This window comes from Rattus rattus, chromosome 12 (assembly GCF_011064425.1).
Source record: "Rattus rattus isolate New Zealand chromosome 12, Rrattus_CSIRO_v1, whole genome shotgun sequence".
Lineage (NCBI taxonomy): Eukaryota > Metazoa > Chordata > Mammalia > Rodentia > Muridae > Rattus > Rattus rattus.
In genome coordinates, this window is record NC_046165.1 from 65,583,371 (window position 1) to 65,600,160 (window position 16,790).

Sequence of the window (16,790 nt, forward strand, 5' to 3'; positions counted from 1 at the left end):
GGTTTTGGTCTGAGTGTCCTGTGATTAAAATGAAGCTATAAAGTTATAAACTATCCTTTCATCAACATCCATCCTTCTCCTAGATCTAATAATTTTGACTTTGTAAACTTTGGTTCTTGAGGTCTATATGCAGTACAGTTATTAGAAGTTCTTGCCAAATTGATTCATTGGTGGCATAGATGATAGATAGATAGATAGATAGATAGATAGATAGATAGATAGATAGAAGATAGATAGACAGACAGACAGGTAGATAGATAGTCATTGATCAATATATATATAGATTCATTGATTAATATATTGGTTACATATAATCAGTTATATATAATATAATTTTCTATATAGTTTTACAGTGTTAGTCTCTGGGTCTATTTAATCTTCTATACAAATAGTAATTTTTGCTCCTTTTACATACTCTTTGGGATAGTATCCTTTTAAATTTCTTCATCTTGTAGATCCAGTGAGATTCTTGTAGGTGGCTTATCTCTACATGAGCTTTGTTTTGATTGAATTATTTAAAGACACCCATTCGGTCTGTATCTTTTAATTGGAGAATGTAATGATTTTATATTTCATGTTACTAATGACATATGAATACTGACTGGCATTTTGCTCAGTTTTATCTGGTTGTTTGAATGATCTTGTTCTCTTTCTGTCTTTTTTGTTATTGTTGCTGTTTGGTAATTACGATTTTGATTTTTTTCTGTTATTTGCAAAACTTGATTATTTTCTAATCTTTTGCATTTATTTTTTTATTTCTTTTTTTTTTTTTGCTTTTTTTGGGAGGGTACTGATTTCATGGTATGCCATGGTTTTATGGTGCTCTCTCTCTGTCTCTCTTTGTCTTTCTCTGTATCTGTCTGTCTTTCTACCTCTATATCTATATCTATATCTATATCTATATCTATATCTATATCTATATCTATATCTATATCTATATCTATATCTATATCTATATCTATATCTATCCATATCTTTCCCTCCCTCCCTCTAACTTCTACACATTGGAATTACTTGTTTGCCTGTACCGAAACACCTGACACTGATGGTAGATCCCCTCGATGTTTGTGTTAGAAACTACTTTTGCTCATTTCTGAGATTAAAACTTTGAATGTGTCAATCATTTCTGCCCTGACCTGTAATGTTTTTTCTGATAAATCTGCCCATACCCTAGTTCAGTTCTTTACACAATATCATGCATTTCATTTTATTCTTTTTTTCTAGGACATTGAATATATTATATTTAAGAATACTTACTATTGTCAAATATATTTCAGGTCCTTCAGATCCTATACCTAAATATCTCAGAAATCAGGAAAATTCAAGTTTTGATTTTGTTCCATTCCCCAGATCACTTTCTTTGTCTTAACCATCAGGAATTTGCATAATTTTGAAAACTTGTTCATATAATTCTACCTCATTAGTCTCATTAGTCTTAGATGCTTTCTAGTTCTTTTGAATTTTTAACGGTTTTTCAAGACAGGGTTTCTCGCTGTAGCCACGGCTGTCCCAGAACTCATTCTGTTGACTACAGTAGCCTAGACCACTCAGGGACCCAGTTGCCTCTGCCTCCCGAGTGCTGGGATGTGACACCACTGTTTTTCATTTGTTGGTCTGTTGTCATTTCCTAAAGCCTTAATTTTCATCTGATAGAACTTTTAAGAAGTTCTGTCTTTAAGATATTCTTTCTTCTGCTTGACCAACTCAATTGGCAGAGGAGCATGCTACTGTCATGCATTTGACTTTGTGAGTTCTTCTGCCCAAAGTTAGTACTTCTGGAACACAATCTCTGTTCTCTTGTTGAGTTTCTCACTTGAACTGTTTTAATAAATTCTTTACATGGTTTTGCATTTCACAGACCTTTCATAGAATCAGTTTTTAAATGCTCTTATAGACATTAAATGAATTTTGTTTGTTTGCGTCTTTGTTGGTAAAATATTTTATTTCCCCTTTGGGCTAGCGCACGTCCTTGCTTTTTATACTACTTGTTCTGATATCTGTTTATCTGTCAGATAAGTCGTTTAAACTGTAGAGGTTTCACTGTAAATAAATTTCTCCTAAAAATGCGTTTTAGGGTATGGATTTGGTTTCGGCTGGATGTCATGATAGAGTCTCTGTGTAGCATCTGTGACTGCAACTGATAGTACTGGGAGTAGTGTATTCAGCAGTGTCTTAGTTAGGGATTTACTGCTGTGAACAGACACCATGACCAAGGCAACTTTTTTTTTTTTTTTTTTTTTTTTTGAAAACACTTTGCAGTCCAGGTCCTTTATTTCCTTTGTGTACATTAGGCCATGGATTCGTATGGAATGGGCTCCAGCAGCTCAGGTTCCTTCCCGTTAGTCCTCACAAAGTGGGCTTCTCTGGGTGGCACAGGCTGGCCCTTCAGCTGAACCCAGGTGCCCTTCTCTTTGGCTTCCTTTTTCTTCTGATCGTTCTCCTTCACCTGCTTCAGGAAGCTGTCTCTGCTCTTTGAGTGCTTGATGTGCTCAATCCGCACATTGATCCTCTTGGCCAGAACCTTGCCTTTAATTTGCTTGTTTACAATGATGCCCACAGCATGCTGGGTGACATTGTAGACTCTTTCGGTTTTGCCATGGTAACACTTATGGGGCATTCCTTTTTGAACAGTGCCCATTCCCTTGATGTCTACAATATCAATCACCCTTCTTGTAGATTTGCATGTATGTGGCCAAGGAACAACTCCATGTTTCCTAAAAGGTCTTGAGAACATATACTGACTACCTCTTCTCTTTCCTTTTGTGTTACTGGAAGATGGCTGCCCCGGTGGAAAGCCCAAGGCAACTCTTATAAGGGCAACATTTAATTGGGGCTGGCTTACAGGTCCAGAGGTTCAGTCCATTATCAGTAAAGTAGGAGCATGACAGCATCTAGTCAGACATGGTGCAGAAGGAGCTGAGAGTTCTACATCTTCATCTGAAGGCCACTAAGGGAATACTGTCTCCCACATGGTTAGGAGGAGGGTCTTAATGCCTATGTCCATAGTGATACACTTCTTCCAACAAGGCCGCACCTTCAAATAGTGCCATTCCCTGGGTCAAGCATATTCAAACTAACACAAGCAGTAATTCAGAGGATCATTCTCTTTGAAAGGCCATGAAGAGAAGGTACAGACAATTCTGGGAGTAGAGCACCCTTGTGATAGTCACTTACAGTGTACATATCTGTCTCTACAGGCTGGTGGGGATATAACCACTCTAGTATGTCGGGTAGGTATACTGAAGCACACCTCAACTAAAACAGGGAGCAATCTATTATTCATGGGCTGGACAAGGCTCAACCACTGGCCTTATGCATGCATGCATGCTATAGTTTAAAAGGATAGACACACAGCAAGGTAGAATGCTGCTCTGGCATAGTATATATGTCAGCCTTTAAAATATGTTGGGGTTAGGGATGCTCTAAATGTCTCCGGGCTGTATGCACATCAAATGCCTTCCAGTTTGTAAGTTACAAAAATGTTGAGTCAACACAGCACACAAGGAGACTTGAGCATTGGTATTTGTGGGAACATTGTTGGCTTTGATCTTTTACGGCACTCTCCAGCTGTAGCCTGTGAAGAAAGATGGAGTAGACAGAGGATAGGAAAGAATAGGTAGATGAGTAGTCAGGTATATTGAGCCACGGGTGTATGCTCTGTGGACATGAGCATGTATTTCAGAGTCCAGGATGCCTATAACATCTCCTGTTAATAAAACTTACAGGAGCACCAATGTGTGTGTAGCCTATCATTCAGAAGAACATCCCATGCAGCACACGGCTGTATTTCCTTTAAACAAAAGTCGTTACTATGGGAAGAACTGGACTACGATATTAAATTTCACAAAAAATAATTGTGGATCTGCACAAAAGTAATCTGCAATTAAATAATGTAAAAAATGTGGAGATTAGATGGTATACTACAGTCACACTTAGCCTGGAAATTACATTTTGAAAAAAAGGAAACTATTATTTGCTGACTGGACATGGAGGAAGAAGGAATAAGAAGTGTTGTGCTGCAATGTTCTAAACAGCTGAGACTATAAAAATTCAAATACAAAGAGTTCCAGAAATATGATAAAAATATTTGGGAGGAATATTAAATGTGAAACTCTGTTTGGATATCTACTTGGGAATGAATGTATATGTTCCCCTCGGATTCTTGGGGTGAAGCCTAAATCCTCAATGAATGGTGTTTGTAGGGTTTCTGGGAAAGAATTTACTGCCGTATATGAAGGACTCATAAAAGGAATCATCATCCTGATAGTCAAAAGCAAGCAAGCAAGCAAACAACAGCAAAATAGACTAGGAATCTCTCACTGTATGGGTCAGCACAACGGCTATGTACAAACCAGAAAGAGTGCCCTCAGTAGACACCAAGTCTGTGGCTGCATTGACTCAGAACTTTCTAGCCCTTGTAGCTATGAAAAAAAATATCACAACACTACAGCCTGAACTCTCAACACATCTCCTGAAGAAATTGACCGAGTGGTTTGATGTATATTTTGAAATAAGTATATATTTGCTATTTCTTCATGTTTTGGTTTTGCCACCAACGTTCCAGCCTAGGGAAGGAAGGGTTCATCCACTCTAGCTCATAGTGTTCTTGACAGGCTGTGCCTATGGACTTTGACAGAACATAATGGTTGTGCAAGTGAAGGGGAGATGATCCTTAATTGTAAGCAGAGGCAGGAAGATGGCAAGAACCAGATTATCTCCAAGTTCCTGCTGTGAGAGGGAGGTCTTCATAGTAGGACCTATCTCATAAAGCTTTCAGCATCTCCCAATTAGGGTTCAACTTCTAATACATGAAACTTTGTTGAGGTTACTTCTCAGGCAACAGGAACTAGAAACATACAATATCTTGAGGTTTTAAGTGTTATTTAAAACAATGAGATTAGACTAGCAAAGCAGGCAAAGAGATTGATACTGAACAAAATATGAGAGGGATGTGCACTAGTGTAGAATTAGTCCCCTAACAAGTGGATCCGGGGCTGACTCTGCCTCTGTTGCCTCCCCTGAGATCCCTTTGTCCTAGCTGGGCTGCCTTGTCTGGTGTCCTTGAGAGAGGATGCACTTAATCCAGCTGAGGGTTGATGTGCCTGGGCAGGGGTGGGGTAGGGGTTGGCATTCCCTTCTCAGGAACCCTTTGTTAACCACACAATTCTGAAAGCAAAAGAAGCAGGTGGGGGAGCTGTACCCTTCCAGTGTATTATTTTCAACCGTTTTATATCTCAAAACATATTTTTATTCTGTCCTCTGTTTAGTCATACTACAAATTTCAGAATGGCGTATTGCATATAACACCGACGTCACACGTTTGGAATACGTAATAAGTAGACCTCTTGAACATAATCTTATTCTGAGGGGTGGTGTCTGTATCAGAATAAAATGCCGAAGCAACACTCCTTCTCGTAAATAGGGCATACGCATTCATCTATACCAAAACGTATTTGTGACTATACCATGTCATCAGAGGCCCGACAGCTTAACACCAGGAGAAAGCACATGCTTCAAGACAGTCCTAAATAGGGCAGTTGTGTTTCACACAGTTATACATGTGGACAAGACATCCACACATGAAAGAAAAAAATAAAGGAAAAAATTGTTTCAATAAGAGTAAGATACTATTGGGCTAAACTGAAAGTTTCCATTCTGGCTCTCAAGTAATTAACAGCATCAGTCCGTCAGTCAGGACCTGTTTGCCTCAGTGCCTGGGCAGGGGTTATCTAAATCCACTGATCTTGGATTTCCTTTAGAGTCCCCACAGGTTGATGCTTTGTCTTTTTCTTTTCACCCTTGATTTATTTACATATTTGCAACCTCCTCCCTCTTTTCCTCCTAGTTCCACCCTCCCAACCCTCCCCCATGTCTCCTTCCCCTTCTCTTTTGTGAAGGGAATGCCTGCCCCCATCCCCAGCCTGCACCCCAAGCCCTGGCACATCAAGTCTCAGCAGGACTAAATGCATCCTTTCCCACTGAGGCCAGACAAGGCAGCCCACCTAGGAGAAAAGGGTTCTGAAGGGAGGCAACAGAGTCCCAGTCAGTCCCCCTCTATCTGTTAGAGGACCCGCATGGAGACCTCACTGCACATCTGCTACATATATGTAAGGGGCTAGGTTTAGCCCATACACATTCTTCAGTTGATGGTTGGAGCTTCCCACAAGGGTCCAAGTGAGTTGACTCCGTCTGTCCTCTTGTGGTATCCTTGACCCCGCTACCCCCTCAATCCTTCCTCCCACTCTTCTACAAGATGCCCAGAGCTCTGCCTGATGTTTGTGTGTTCGCCTTTGCGTCTATTTCCATCTGCTGCTGGATGAAGCCTCTCAGAGGACAGATATGCTAGGCTCCTGTCTGCAAGCCCAGCAGAGTGTCATTAACAGTGTCAGTCTGTACGAGGAAGGTACACTTCACCAGATGGCATCTGATGGCTGCACTCCTCTATAACTCGACAGAACACTGTTTATAGATTTGCTTCTATTTCTGAATTTTTTTTTCTGGGCTCCAAGAATATTGTTTATGTGAATGTTTTTTTTTTTTTTGAGAATTTTTTGTGCCCCTAAAATGTGTGCATGTATGCCTATAAAAACGGTTGAGAAAAGGGGATGCTATGAATTTGAAAGAGAGCAAGGAGTACGTGTATATGGGAGGGTACAAGGGGAGGGAAGGGAATGGAGAAGTTGTATAATTACATTTTGCAATCTCAAAAAGAAAAGGGAAAGAAACCGGGGATTTTACAGCCGATAAATTAAGTCATCTGGTTGAAATGACAGCAAAAGAGTTGTTTTCAAAGGTACTGTTTGTCCTTCAAGCAATAATTAAGGAAAAACTTAGCTCTATTAGAGCTACTAAATTGAACACGTATCAGCAAATGAATGGATAAATGCCATCCCTTGCTATCTGTCCAAAGTCAACATCATTCAGTTATTGAGCCCGAGGTCAGTGGACAAGCAAACAGTCAGCATCTTCTGGGTGCCAAGCTAGTGAGTTCTTGGATCTTCCCAACACCCACTGGGAGTTCTGCCTCTCTCTGCGTCCACCCCAGCATTGCCCTCCATAGGTCTGCATTTCTCTAACCCCGTGTATAAGTGCTGGGTGTCACACACTAAGTAATGCTGTCCTGATAACTCTTTATCAAGGGAGAATGGTAGCACCATCTCTAGATGTCCTTCCCGGATTATTTCACAAGGATCTGAAAACTCTGCATTTGAATTAACTATTTTCATTTGCCCTTTGCTCCCTGGTACCCAGTAGGCAGACCAGGCAGAGGTTTATCTGTACTGTTCATGACTGAGCTTCCAGTGTCTGACATTGGTGGAAATCTTCATGAATATAAGGCTAGCGAAGGAGCAAATACGGCATTCATTATTTCCCTTTTAAAACTTGCGTATCGTGCCTCAGAATAGATGTTAACCAGGGATAAACATAACAGCTTTCTCCAGAGCCCCCCACTGGATTCCAGGTCCCGTGAAGATACTGCACGTTTGCTATTTATTACATATAATTGTTACCACACTTTTCAAAAATCTTGAAAAGGGGGGGCCAATTTCCCCCCTGGATTTATGAAAGATAAATATATTGAAAGCATTCTCAAGGAGGAAGAGTGATTCTTACCTATCACATGAAAAATGAGTAAACTTTCTGTTTTCAAGAAAATAGGAGTCACTAATTAATTATCTCTAGACTTAAAAAGCCACGGCCTTCAGTCAGGTAGAACACAGAGTACTCTGGTGGAATGAGGATAGGATTGGGAGCGTAGCTGGAGGCCTTTTCATCTACACATAAAATTCCCGTGAGCCTTAGACAAAATTATAACTTACGAACGCCACAGAAGGTTGATGTCAATAAAGTCATACAGATCCCACCCTCACTAACATAGAGCATAGTCACTCCTGCGTGTTAAAGGATTCACGGGTTGACCTGTGAGAGAGCTCAATGGGTAGAGGTGCTGCCACCAAGCCTGATGACGAGAGTTAGGTACCCAGGAGTAGGAAACTTGTCCTCCGACCTCCATACTCATGCCTCGTCACGTATGACCCTAAATATATATTGATATATAACATATACCAATATAATATGTTAATATATGTCAGCATATAATATGTTATATAAATATAATTTATATAAGTCATGAATGTATATAATATATACATAAATTAATATGCATTTATTATATATAAATAATTATATATTGATATAATACATGATATAGTTAGTTTTACACATATGTCATATATCGTATATTATGATATGTCACATATATATACATATATATATAATACATATATATATGATCCAATACCTTGAGGTGGGAGTGTAGCTCAGGGGCAGAGTGCTTAGCAGACAGAGGGCCCAGGGTTCTATTCCCAGCAGCGCAAGTAAAGATTTATGATTGATCAAGTCTTAATAATGTTTACATAGAATACCTGTTTCAGAATCTATATCTTTGCAATTTTGAAAACTTAAAGTGATAACCTGTCCTGGGAAAAGAAAAGAAAAAGAGCAGCAAACAAGAGGAAAGCAAGCCCACCTACAAGCCAATGAGCAAACAAAACAGGATTTGGGAACAGGGACAAGGAATCAAGTAGCAAACGTATTAGTGTCACAGTAAAGAGGATAGTCAATGAGTAAAGTAACTTTTATGAAATTTGCTGTAGCTAACGTCATAAGATTTAGAACTGTATATTACATTAAAATAGAATGTTCCCTAGGTTTTCCTTATATTTTTCTGTATATGTTTCATTTTCTTTGTATGGGTGTGCATACAGCATAGCATTTACCTGACGGAGCAGGCCTGGGCCTTGAAGAGATAAACACTTTGTTAAGTTAGTTGAAGACTGATCATTGTGAGGGTGTAAGAGCAGAACCTGGGCTTGCTGCTAAAACACTATTTACTGCTCCCTCGGAAGTAAGTTCAAGGAAAGAACCTGGCGCGGTCATCCAGACAGGGCAAGCATTTCAAAAGAGTCAGTGGGATTTGCCAGTGGGCTAGACTGGGAGTGAGGCTATGTGACCGAGGTGAAAGTAAGAGAAATGTGTCAGCCTGAGAAGGCAAAAGCATGCAGGATGTAGGGATGGAGAGATGAGCGGAGACAATGAGGGCATTGCTCCTCTCTGAGATGTGAGGCAATGAAAGTAATGGGTTCGTTTTATTACCCTTCCATTTATTCATTTGTGTCTATAGTGGGTCATATGATCATCCACATTCTATAGTATAATAGAATGGGCAGAGGACACATCGTACAGTACACATAGAGTTGACTACTGCAGGAGCCAGTTATGTTCTTGTACCATGTAGCTCCTGGGACATGTAGGCTCTCTTGCACGTACCTTGACTCCCAGCCATGTTGCTAGCCCAGCAACGGACTTTTCATTAGTTTTATAAATGAGGCAGATACAGAAGAATATGAATCACAGAGGAGAACTGGCCATGCATGAGGCAGATTAGATAGAATCTTGTAATTCTATGGTTGTTTGTCACAAACTGAAAAAGTGTAGCTATACAGATGTTCCTAGAGACTGGGACCATGTTGTCCCGTAGGACTTTCTGGTTATGGCTGTTCTGTGACTGTTTAGAAGGATGTTACACATTCTGGTCATATATCCTGTCAGATAGGTTGACCGACCAGTAGAAATAGCTTCCCTGTCCACTGGGACATGGATTGCATGCTGAACCACAATTGTCTCATATACTTATTATATTACCAAAATCCAGTAAACACCACTTTCCTGTGTCCTCTAACTCTAAGGCACAATCTGGACTATCTGGTAACTTTCCAGGGTGCAGCCTGGCATCTAATCAGTAACAGACAGTAGCTGTGTCTGACCAGGGACAGATACAGTTCGTCTCAGCCTGAGGACACTCCCCTCTCCATAGAATAAGATCAGAGAAGTCCCTTGACATCCTTCACAAGCTATATAGGTAACATTTAATGTACCTCTTTACATTTCAGACATAGATACTTAAAAATAGCAGTTTATTGACTTATAGAAATTAACTTTTATTATTATTACATCCCCCTGACCCCCTAATGCACACATAAAATTCTTTTTACTGTCAGGAAGTACAGGTACATGTCAGAAAATGCCAGGTTCAATATAAAATACTTTATCCAATCTCTTGACAGTAGGCCATACTTTGTTCCTTAACACTAATAGTTTGAACATTCTGTAACTAGTTTGTAATTGAATTATGTTTTCTTCTCCGAAGGCAACTGATCGAGAGGGAGACCCAATCACATATGCCATCGAGAATGGAGACCCTCAGCGAGTTTTTAATCTTTCAGAAACGTAAGTTACAAGGGAATGATTTATACTTGATCGCCCCCCGTTAATGTCAAACAGCATGCTGTTAGCAAGAGGACAGACTTTCAGCTGTTCGTAGTTTGGTTTTTACATTTTTTCCTATGAATGTTAATGAGCACTGGGGGGTAATTCTAAACTCAAAACCTTTCCCTGGGGACTATTTGTTTATCTTAAACAATTGCAGGAAGTAAAATCCACTGAGGTGGAAAAATTTCACTTACAGGCAAATCCTGGGACTAATTAGACGCCTGTAAAGTTGTCAGCTGCTCATAGTGACTAGGGCATTTCTTTAAGAGTGCAGCATAACTCATTCATTTGAAGAGAGGCTTGGCAACCAGGCTTGATACATCTCATCTAAGATGCAATAAAATCGAAACACCATTTTGGCCTTTCTGTTCTCAAGTCACTGGAGATGACATTCGAGAAAATGGTTAATGAACAGACATCACCTGCTTCTATTCTGCACTTTGATGATAGTAAAACTATTACAAGAGCAGAACTGAGAAACTGCATCCATTGCTAGTGTCCCCTCTCACTGACTGAAAGGAATAGTAACTTAGTTACAATAGGATGGCCACTGCTTCTGTCTCTAGAACATGTGGTTCTTAATCAAGTGGGCCATGTGTGGGTCTATTAATCTTACAACAAAACAATTTTATATAGAATAGGACTTTATGAGAAAAAGTCAAGCCATTTCAGAAAGCTATAGGTAGACAGTTAACAGTTTCTTCCACCTCTCTGGATTTAAAAGAAGGATACATAATTTCTACTTAAGGAGAGAAAGTCTTAGCTGTTTGAAATGTCTTCCACAGATACATTAAAATCATAAGTTGGACACAGTTTATAATTCCAATTAAAAGTAAAACTATGTAAAGAGCTGTTCATTGGAACTGTAGCAGTGGTAGGGTAAGAGTCCACACCAAGACTGAGCTATAAATCCAGAAACACCCTAGCACTTAACAAATGGGGCTAGAATCCATGCTATCAAGAGAGCTACCCTCTTAGCTAGTGGGTGTTGGCCACAGTGAGAAAGAATGAAGTCCAGTCTTCACACCATTCTTAAAAATTAATTGAAAATGGGTTGCAGGTCAAAATGCAAGAAGTAAGACTTCAGAACTCTTAGAAGGAAAAACTTACCACACGAATTAAGCACTATGCCGTCTACACATGTAGAACAAAATTCTCGTCCACTGAAACTCATCCACAAATTCCAAAAGAAATATGTCTCAAGAGGCAACATCCATTGAAATGAAAGGCCACCTACACAATTATATAAAATACTTTAGGTAATGTATATGATAATAATCCTATAACAAAAATACATTAAAACTCAAAAGGAAAAAGAACCTGATTAAAAATAGACAAAGATTTGATGAGACATTCTTCTTCCTCATTTATTCCCTTTCCACCCTGCCTCTCTCTGTGTGTACATGTGTGTATATGTGTGTAAATGGTAGGCAATATAGCAAATGCAAATTAAAGCTCTAAAGATATAGGAGGAGGTCCTGTCCAATTAAAAAAGAATAAGAAGGGGCTGGGGATTTAGCTCAGTGGTAGAGCGCTTACCTAGGAAGCGCAAGGCCCTGGGTTCGGTCCCCAGCTCCGAAAAAAAGAACCAAAAAAAAAAAAAAAAGAATAAGAAGAGGGAGCAGGAGCCAGAACATGGATACACTGGAGCCCTCACAGGTTTCTATGTAGCATCTATGCCTTAGAAAGTTAGGGATTGTCTCCACATGTTAAATATAAAATCCATGTAACTAATTATCTCCATGTCTACTCAGCAGAACTAAAGTTGGACCTTTGTGTAAAATATAAAAAATAATCCTCATTGCAAACAAGTGTACAGACAGAATAGAAACGGCTCACATATCCCTCCACTAATGAGTAAGAGGTGTTGTTAAGCTACTCGATGGGTTATTATTATTCATTGATAAAAGGGAAATTAAACAGCTGGGACACAAGTTAGTATGGACATACCTTGAAAACACATGTATAAAGATATTAGCTCATAATTAATCCAAAATGATCAAATAATTCTATTTCCATTTCTTGAAAATACACAGAAGAAGCACATGCATGTACACGGGGACATACGTGCATTGGCACACACACACATATACACACACACACACAGACATACATACAACTCACTGACACACAGACATGCACATATGCATGTGCATGTGCATGTGCACACACACGCACACACACACACACACACACACACACACACACGACTCCTCATGGGGGAAAGTCGGAAAATAATGAGAGTGAACAGGATCTATGTAGCATGGCTCTTCTCGTCTCTCTATTTAGCAGATGTATCTGTTCCCCTCTTTGCTTTATATGTCCGCACGATATTACACTATGCACACAGACAACAATGTCTTTACTCTTTCATTAGTGGGTCTTTGAGTGAAATTTATCCCGCTTGGTTATCGACCCTGTGGTACATATAGATGTGTATTCAAGTACATGAGTTGGGCTTGTTTGCTTTGACTGTATACATAGAGGGATAATTGTTGGGGCACATTGTAATTTGGTTTCTAAATTATTTGAGAAATTGCTGAATGCTTTCATCAGGGTCTGAATCATTATATCCTCAGCACCCAATGACAAGTTTCTGAACCATTTTGCCTTCTCACTGGCAATGTTAGGAGGATTCTAATCTCCCCATAATACTGTTAACAGTGACTTTTCTTCTTTGATTGTAACTCTCAGTAGGTGTGAATTGGTAGTTCTGTGTGGCCTTTATTTGCATGTCCCGCATGAATACATAATGAAGCTGAACACCTCCATGAACCCATTCTCCAGATACTTTCCTTGGGAAACCATTGACTTAGACCTTTGTTACTTACCTGAGTCCCCTCTTGGTTAGTTGTGTGAGTCCCTTAGAGTTCTGAAGCCACATGCTTGCTGGATACAGAATGTCAAAACATCTTCTTTATCATCTTCCCACTTCCTTGATGATGCTATCTGATGCAAAATTTTATACTTTTGATAAAGTCCAATATTATTACTCTATCTTTGCTTGGTGTGTATCTGGCATCTTCTCCAATAAAGGCACCGCTGAATCCACGTTGTAGTAGTAAATATTAAACAATTACGAATGGTTCCAGGCACCAAGCCACACTACTTCCTGCTACTCTCTGTCCCGGCAGCCTCTCCACCTCCATGGCTAGTCCCATGCAATGGTCCTTACCTTGCGGCTCTCTGCTGTGGACTCTGCTCACATTCCCAGCAACCCAGTAAAACCAAAACTCTAGAGGCTTGTAATTTATTAATCAGATTTATATCAGTAAATTTTCACTCCATTAAACATCCACATAATAAACTCAGGACCAATTGATATTGATATAAGACACCTAGATAAGACAAATTGTCCTGTAATAACCCATCCCTCATAAGATATTCATAGCTACCTGTGGCTATTTAAAGCCACACAGATCTGGGTCGTCCTTCTCCTCCTCCATCTTGGTTCTTCTCCTCTTCTCTTATCTCTCTGCCTTTCAAAAACTCTGCCCCTGCCTTTCTTTTTCACTGCCTAATCACAGGCCTTGCCTTATCTTGTGCCCGCCCTCACCTGCATATAGACATCAAGCCACGCCAAGCCATCAATATTGTCCCTGGTGTTTGGTTTCACTTCCTACAATTATACGATTAACCCATTTGGGTGAATTATTGCATGCCTTTAAGTAGAATCCTTCAAACATATATATATATATATATATATATATATATATATATATGGAGAGAGAGAGAGAGAGAGAGAGAGAGAGAGAGAGAGAGAGAGAGAGAGAGTGAATTCAGTTTTCACATAATGGTTGGTTTAAAATACATTTTCCTGTCGAGTGGTTTCGATACCTTTGTTGAAACTTTGCCATGGACATAACAACTCGATTCAATTTTGTTCGCTGGATATTCCAGCCCTGTTCGTGATGCTCAGACCATCCTGTAAACTGTGTGCTAGGTTCTTCTCCTAGGATCGTGAGGCTCAGGTGTGCTTGGTGTCTGGTGACAGGGTGCTTTCTCACCTTCGGTCATTTTAAAGAGCACCTGGTGCCTTTCTTCCTTGTATGAGTTCTGAGTTGAAGTAAGAGAAGTGAAGTACTGAATGCCATTTCTTAGAGCCATTTCTTAGCAAGCGTTAGATAGGACAGCTATAATCCATTGTGGAAAAAATATAGGTGTATACATACGTAGAGTCTGGAGCATGAGTTCTCTTTACACTCTCGAGACCAATGGTTCTCAACCATTCCTCACACTGTTAATTAAAACCCTTCGAAACAGCCCCTCGTGTTGTGGCGATCTCCAACTACAAAATTATCTTTGCTATTTCGTAACTGTAATTTTGCTCCTGCTATGAGTTGTAAAGTGAAGATCTGATATGCAGAATTATCAGACCCTGCCCAAGGGTCATTTGAACCCCGAAGAGTTCACACACACTCACAAAGGTGAGAACCATTGTTCAAGACCAATGTGAACAAGAGAGAATAGAAGCAAAAAAAAAAAAAAAGCACCCACCTTTGCACCGTTATTTGGGTTCCGTACATATCTGTCCGTCATAGTTCCATCCGACGTGGGTCTGACTCTGGCTGTGTTGACGCTCTGATGCTCTGTGGGAGAGGTGCTGTCTTAGAATTGCCCCCTTCACGACTGCCTTCACTTCTGAGTGGTGTTTTTTAGTTCTGTGAAAATTAGCACTGTTAATGGGGTTATCAGAATCAATGCTCATGTACCATGCAAAGTTTTTATTGATTGATTGATTGATTGATTGATTGATTGATTGACTGCACTCCTAGTGTGGACCATGTTTCCTGGCCTGGTGGCCTCCACCAACTTGTGGGAATGTTCCCCCTGGCCAGCTTTATCATGAGAGATGTTCATATTTTCCATGGACATATCCTTCTGCTCCGAATACTCAAAGACACTACCTTTCATTCCCTTGACAACTCACCGTCATCTGCTTCCACCATTGAGGCAGAAGGCATGTAGCCCTTCTTCTCTGTTGTGCTTTATAAAAAAGAAAAAGAAGCCAGGGAAATGTTTGGTGGAGGTGCAGTAGAGTGGGGGGCGGAGGTTGCCTCTGTGGGGTCCATGCTGAGGCATCCCTTTCCCCTGAGGTACCAGCCATATGACGGATATATTAGAGAAACAGCGTCCATTTAGAGCATGGGGAGGGGAGTTGAGGGGGTAGAGGAGGCAGAGAAAGACAGAGAGAGGTAGGGGGAGTAGAGGCTGGCCAGGAGCACGTGGAGAGAGAGGGGGAGGGGAATGAAGAGAGAAGGGACAGAGGAGGAAGAAGGTAAGAAGAGAAAGAGAAGAAAGAGAGGAGGGGGTAAGCAGTCCCATTTACCGTGAGTCAAGCACACCCGGCTGTTGCCAGGTAACTATGGGGCGGAGCCTAGAAGGAAGGCCAACATTCTCCATCATCATATAAATAAGAAAAAAAAATAGTTATTTATGTAAAAACTGACCCAAGTCAGAAAGTCTAGTCACTTGGCAAGTTCATGCCCAAGGAGAGTTACAGAGGAGTGAAGCAGAATGAGAACAGAAAGGATTCATTTTTTTCTATATTGAACCATGGCTAGGTTGACAGACTCCCCATTTCTCAAGTCGCTTCTAAGTGCATTTGAAAAGCCTAAACTGCCTTCCTTTTCTATGAGTGTTATCACAGGATGAGATTACGTGAGATATTTGCAACGTCCAGGGGTGACACAAACCTGAGTACTGTCAATGTGTTCTGGAGGTGGTGTCCAGTTATTTTGACTAAACAGTTTTCAGTCTGTGCTTTGCAGTGCTGTCGCACGCTCTGAGAACTCCCAAAGTCCATATCATGGACAAAAATTCAACCAGATGCGTTACCATGCTGCTGCCTTTGACTCTGTGCTCACTGCTCCGTGTGATGGGTATCATACAAATTCCAGTCTCTGGATGAAGCACTTACGTCAAAACAGAGTCTACGTATCAATCAGAAGCAAACTAAGTTTTCCTACTTGATTAATAATCAGTGTTTTATTAAATTAAAGTAAATGTTCTTTACATGGGCGTTGGATGGAAATGGCATTTGCAACGTCTAATGGAAAACCCCAAATCACATGTTGAGCTTATTTTGAATCCTAATGTGTTAAAAAATATTACATTGGCGAGAAGTATGCCGGGAAGACATTTATTCTGGGTAGTAAGGTGTAGAATTAAATAATTCTAAGAATGAGAATTTACTCAGCTATTGTGTGGAACTTAGTTTGCACACTTTGAGAATCCCTCTAAATTTTAGAAAAATAAGAATATGATACAATTTCTAAAATAGCCACCATCATTTATTTAAAATTATGAAACGAGCAGATATACACTAATTATCATCCATTACAAAGTGTAAACTACACAATTTGATTCCTTCTTACAAAACGGTTGTAAACTTAAATGCACTTATGAAAATAAAAAGAAATATTAATACCTTAGCACGTAGTCTACAGATTTAATAT

At 40.0% G+C, this 16,790-nt stretch overlaps 1 protein-coding gene and 1 pseudogene across 1 annotated transcript in view; one reads left to right on the forward strand and one right to left on the reverse strand.

Moving 5' to 3' along the window:
- Positions 1-16,790, forward strand: part of LOC116913192 (protocadherin-15-like) — a 299,819-nt gene that overhangs the window by 191,257 nt on the left and 91,772 nt on the right. The window contains 1 exon segment of the mRNA XM_032917385.1: positions 10,211-10,290. Within this exon segment, the coding sequence (XP_032773276.1) occupies positions 10,211-10,290 (80 nt within the window).
- On the reverse strand, positions 2,288-9,346 carry LOC116913851 (annotated as a pseudogene).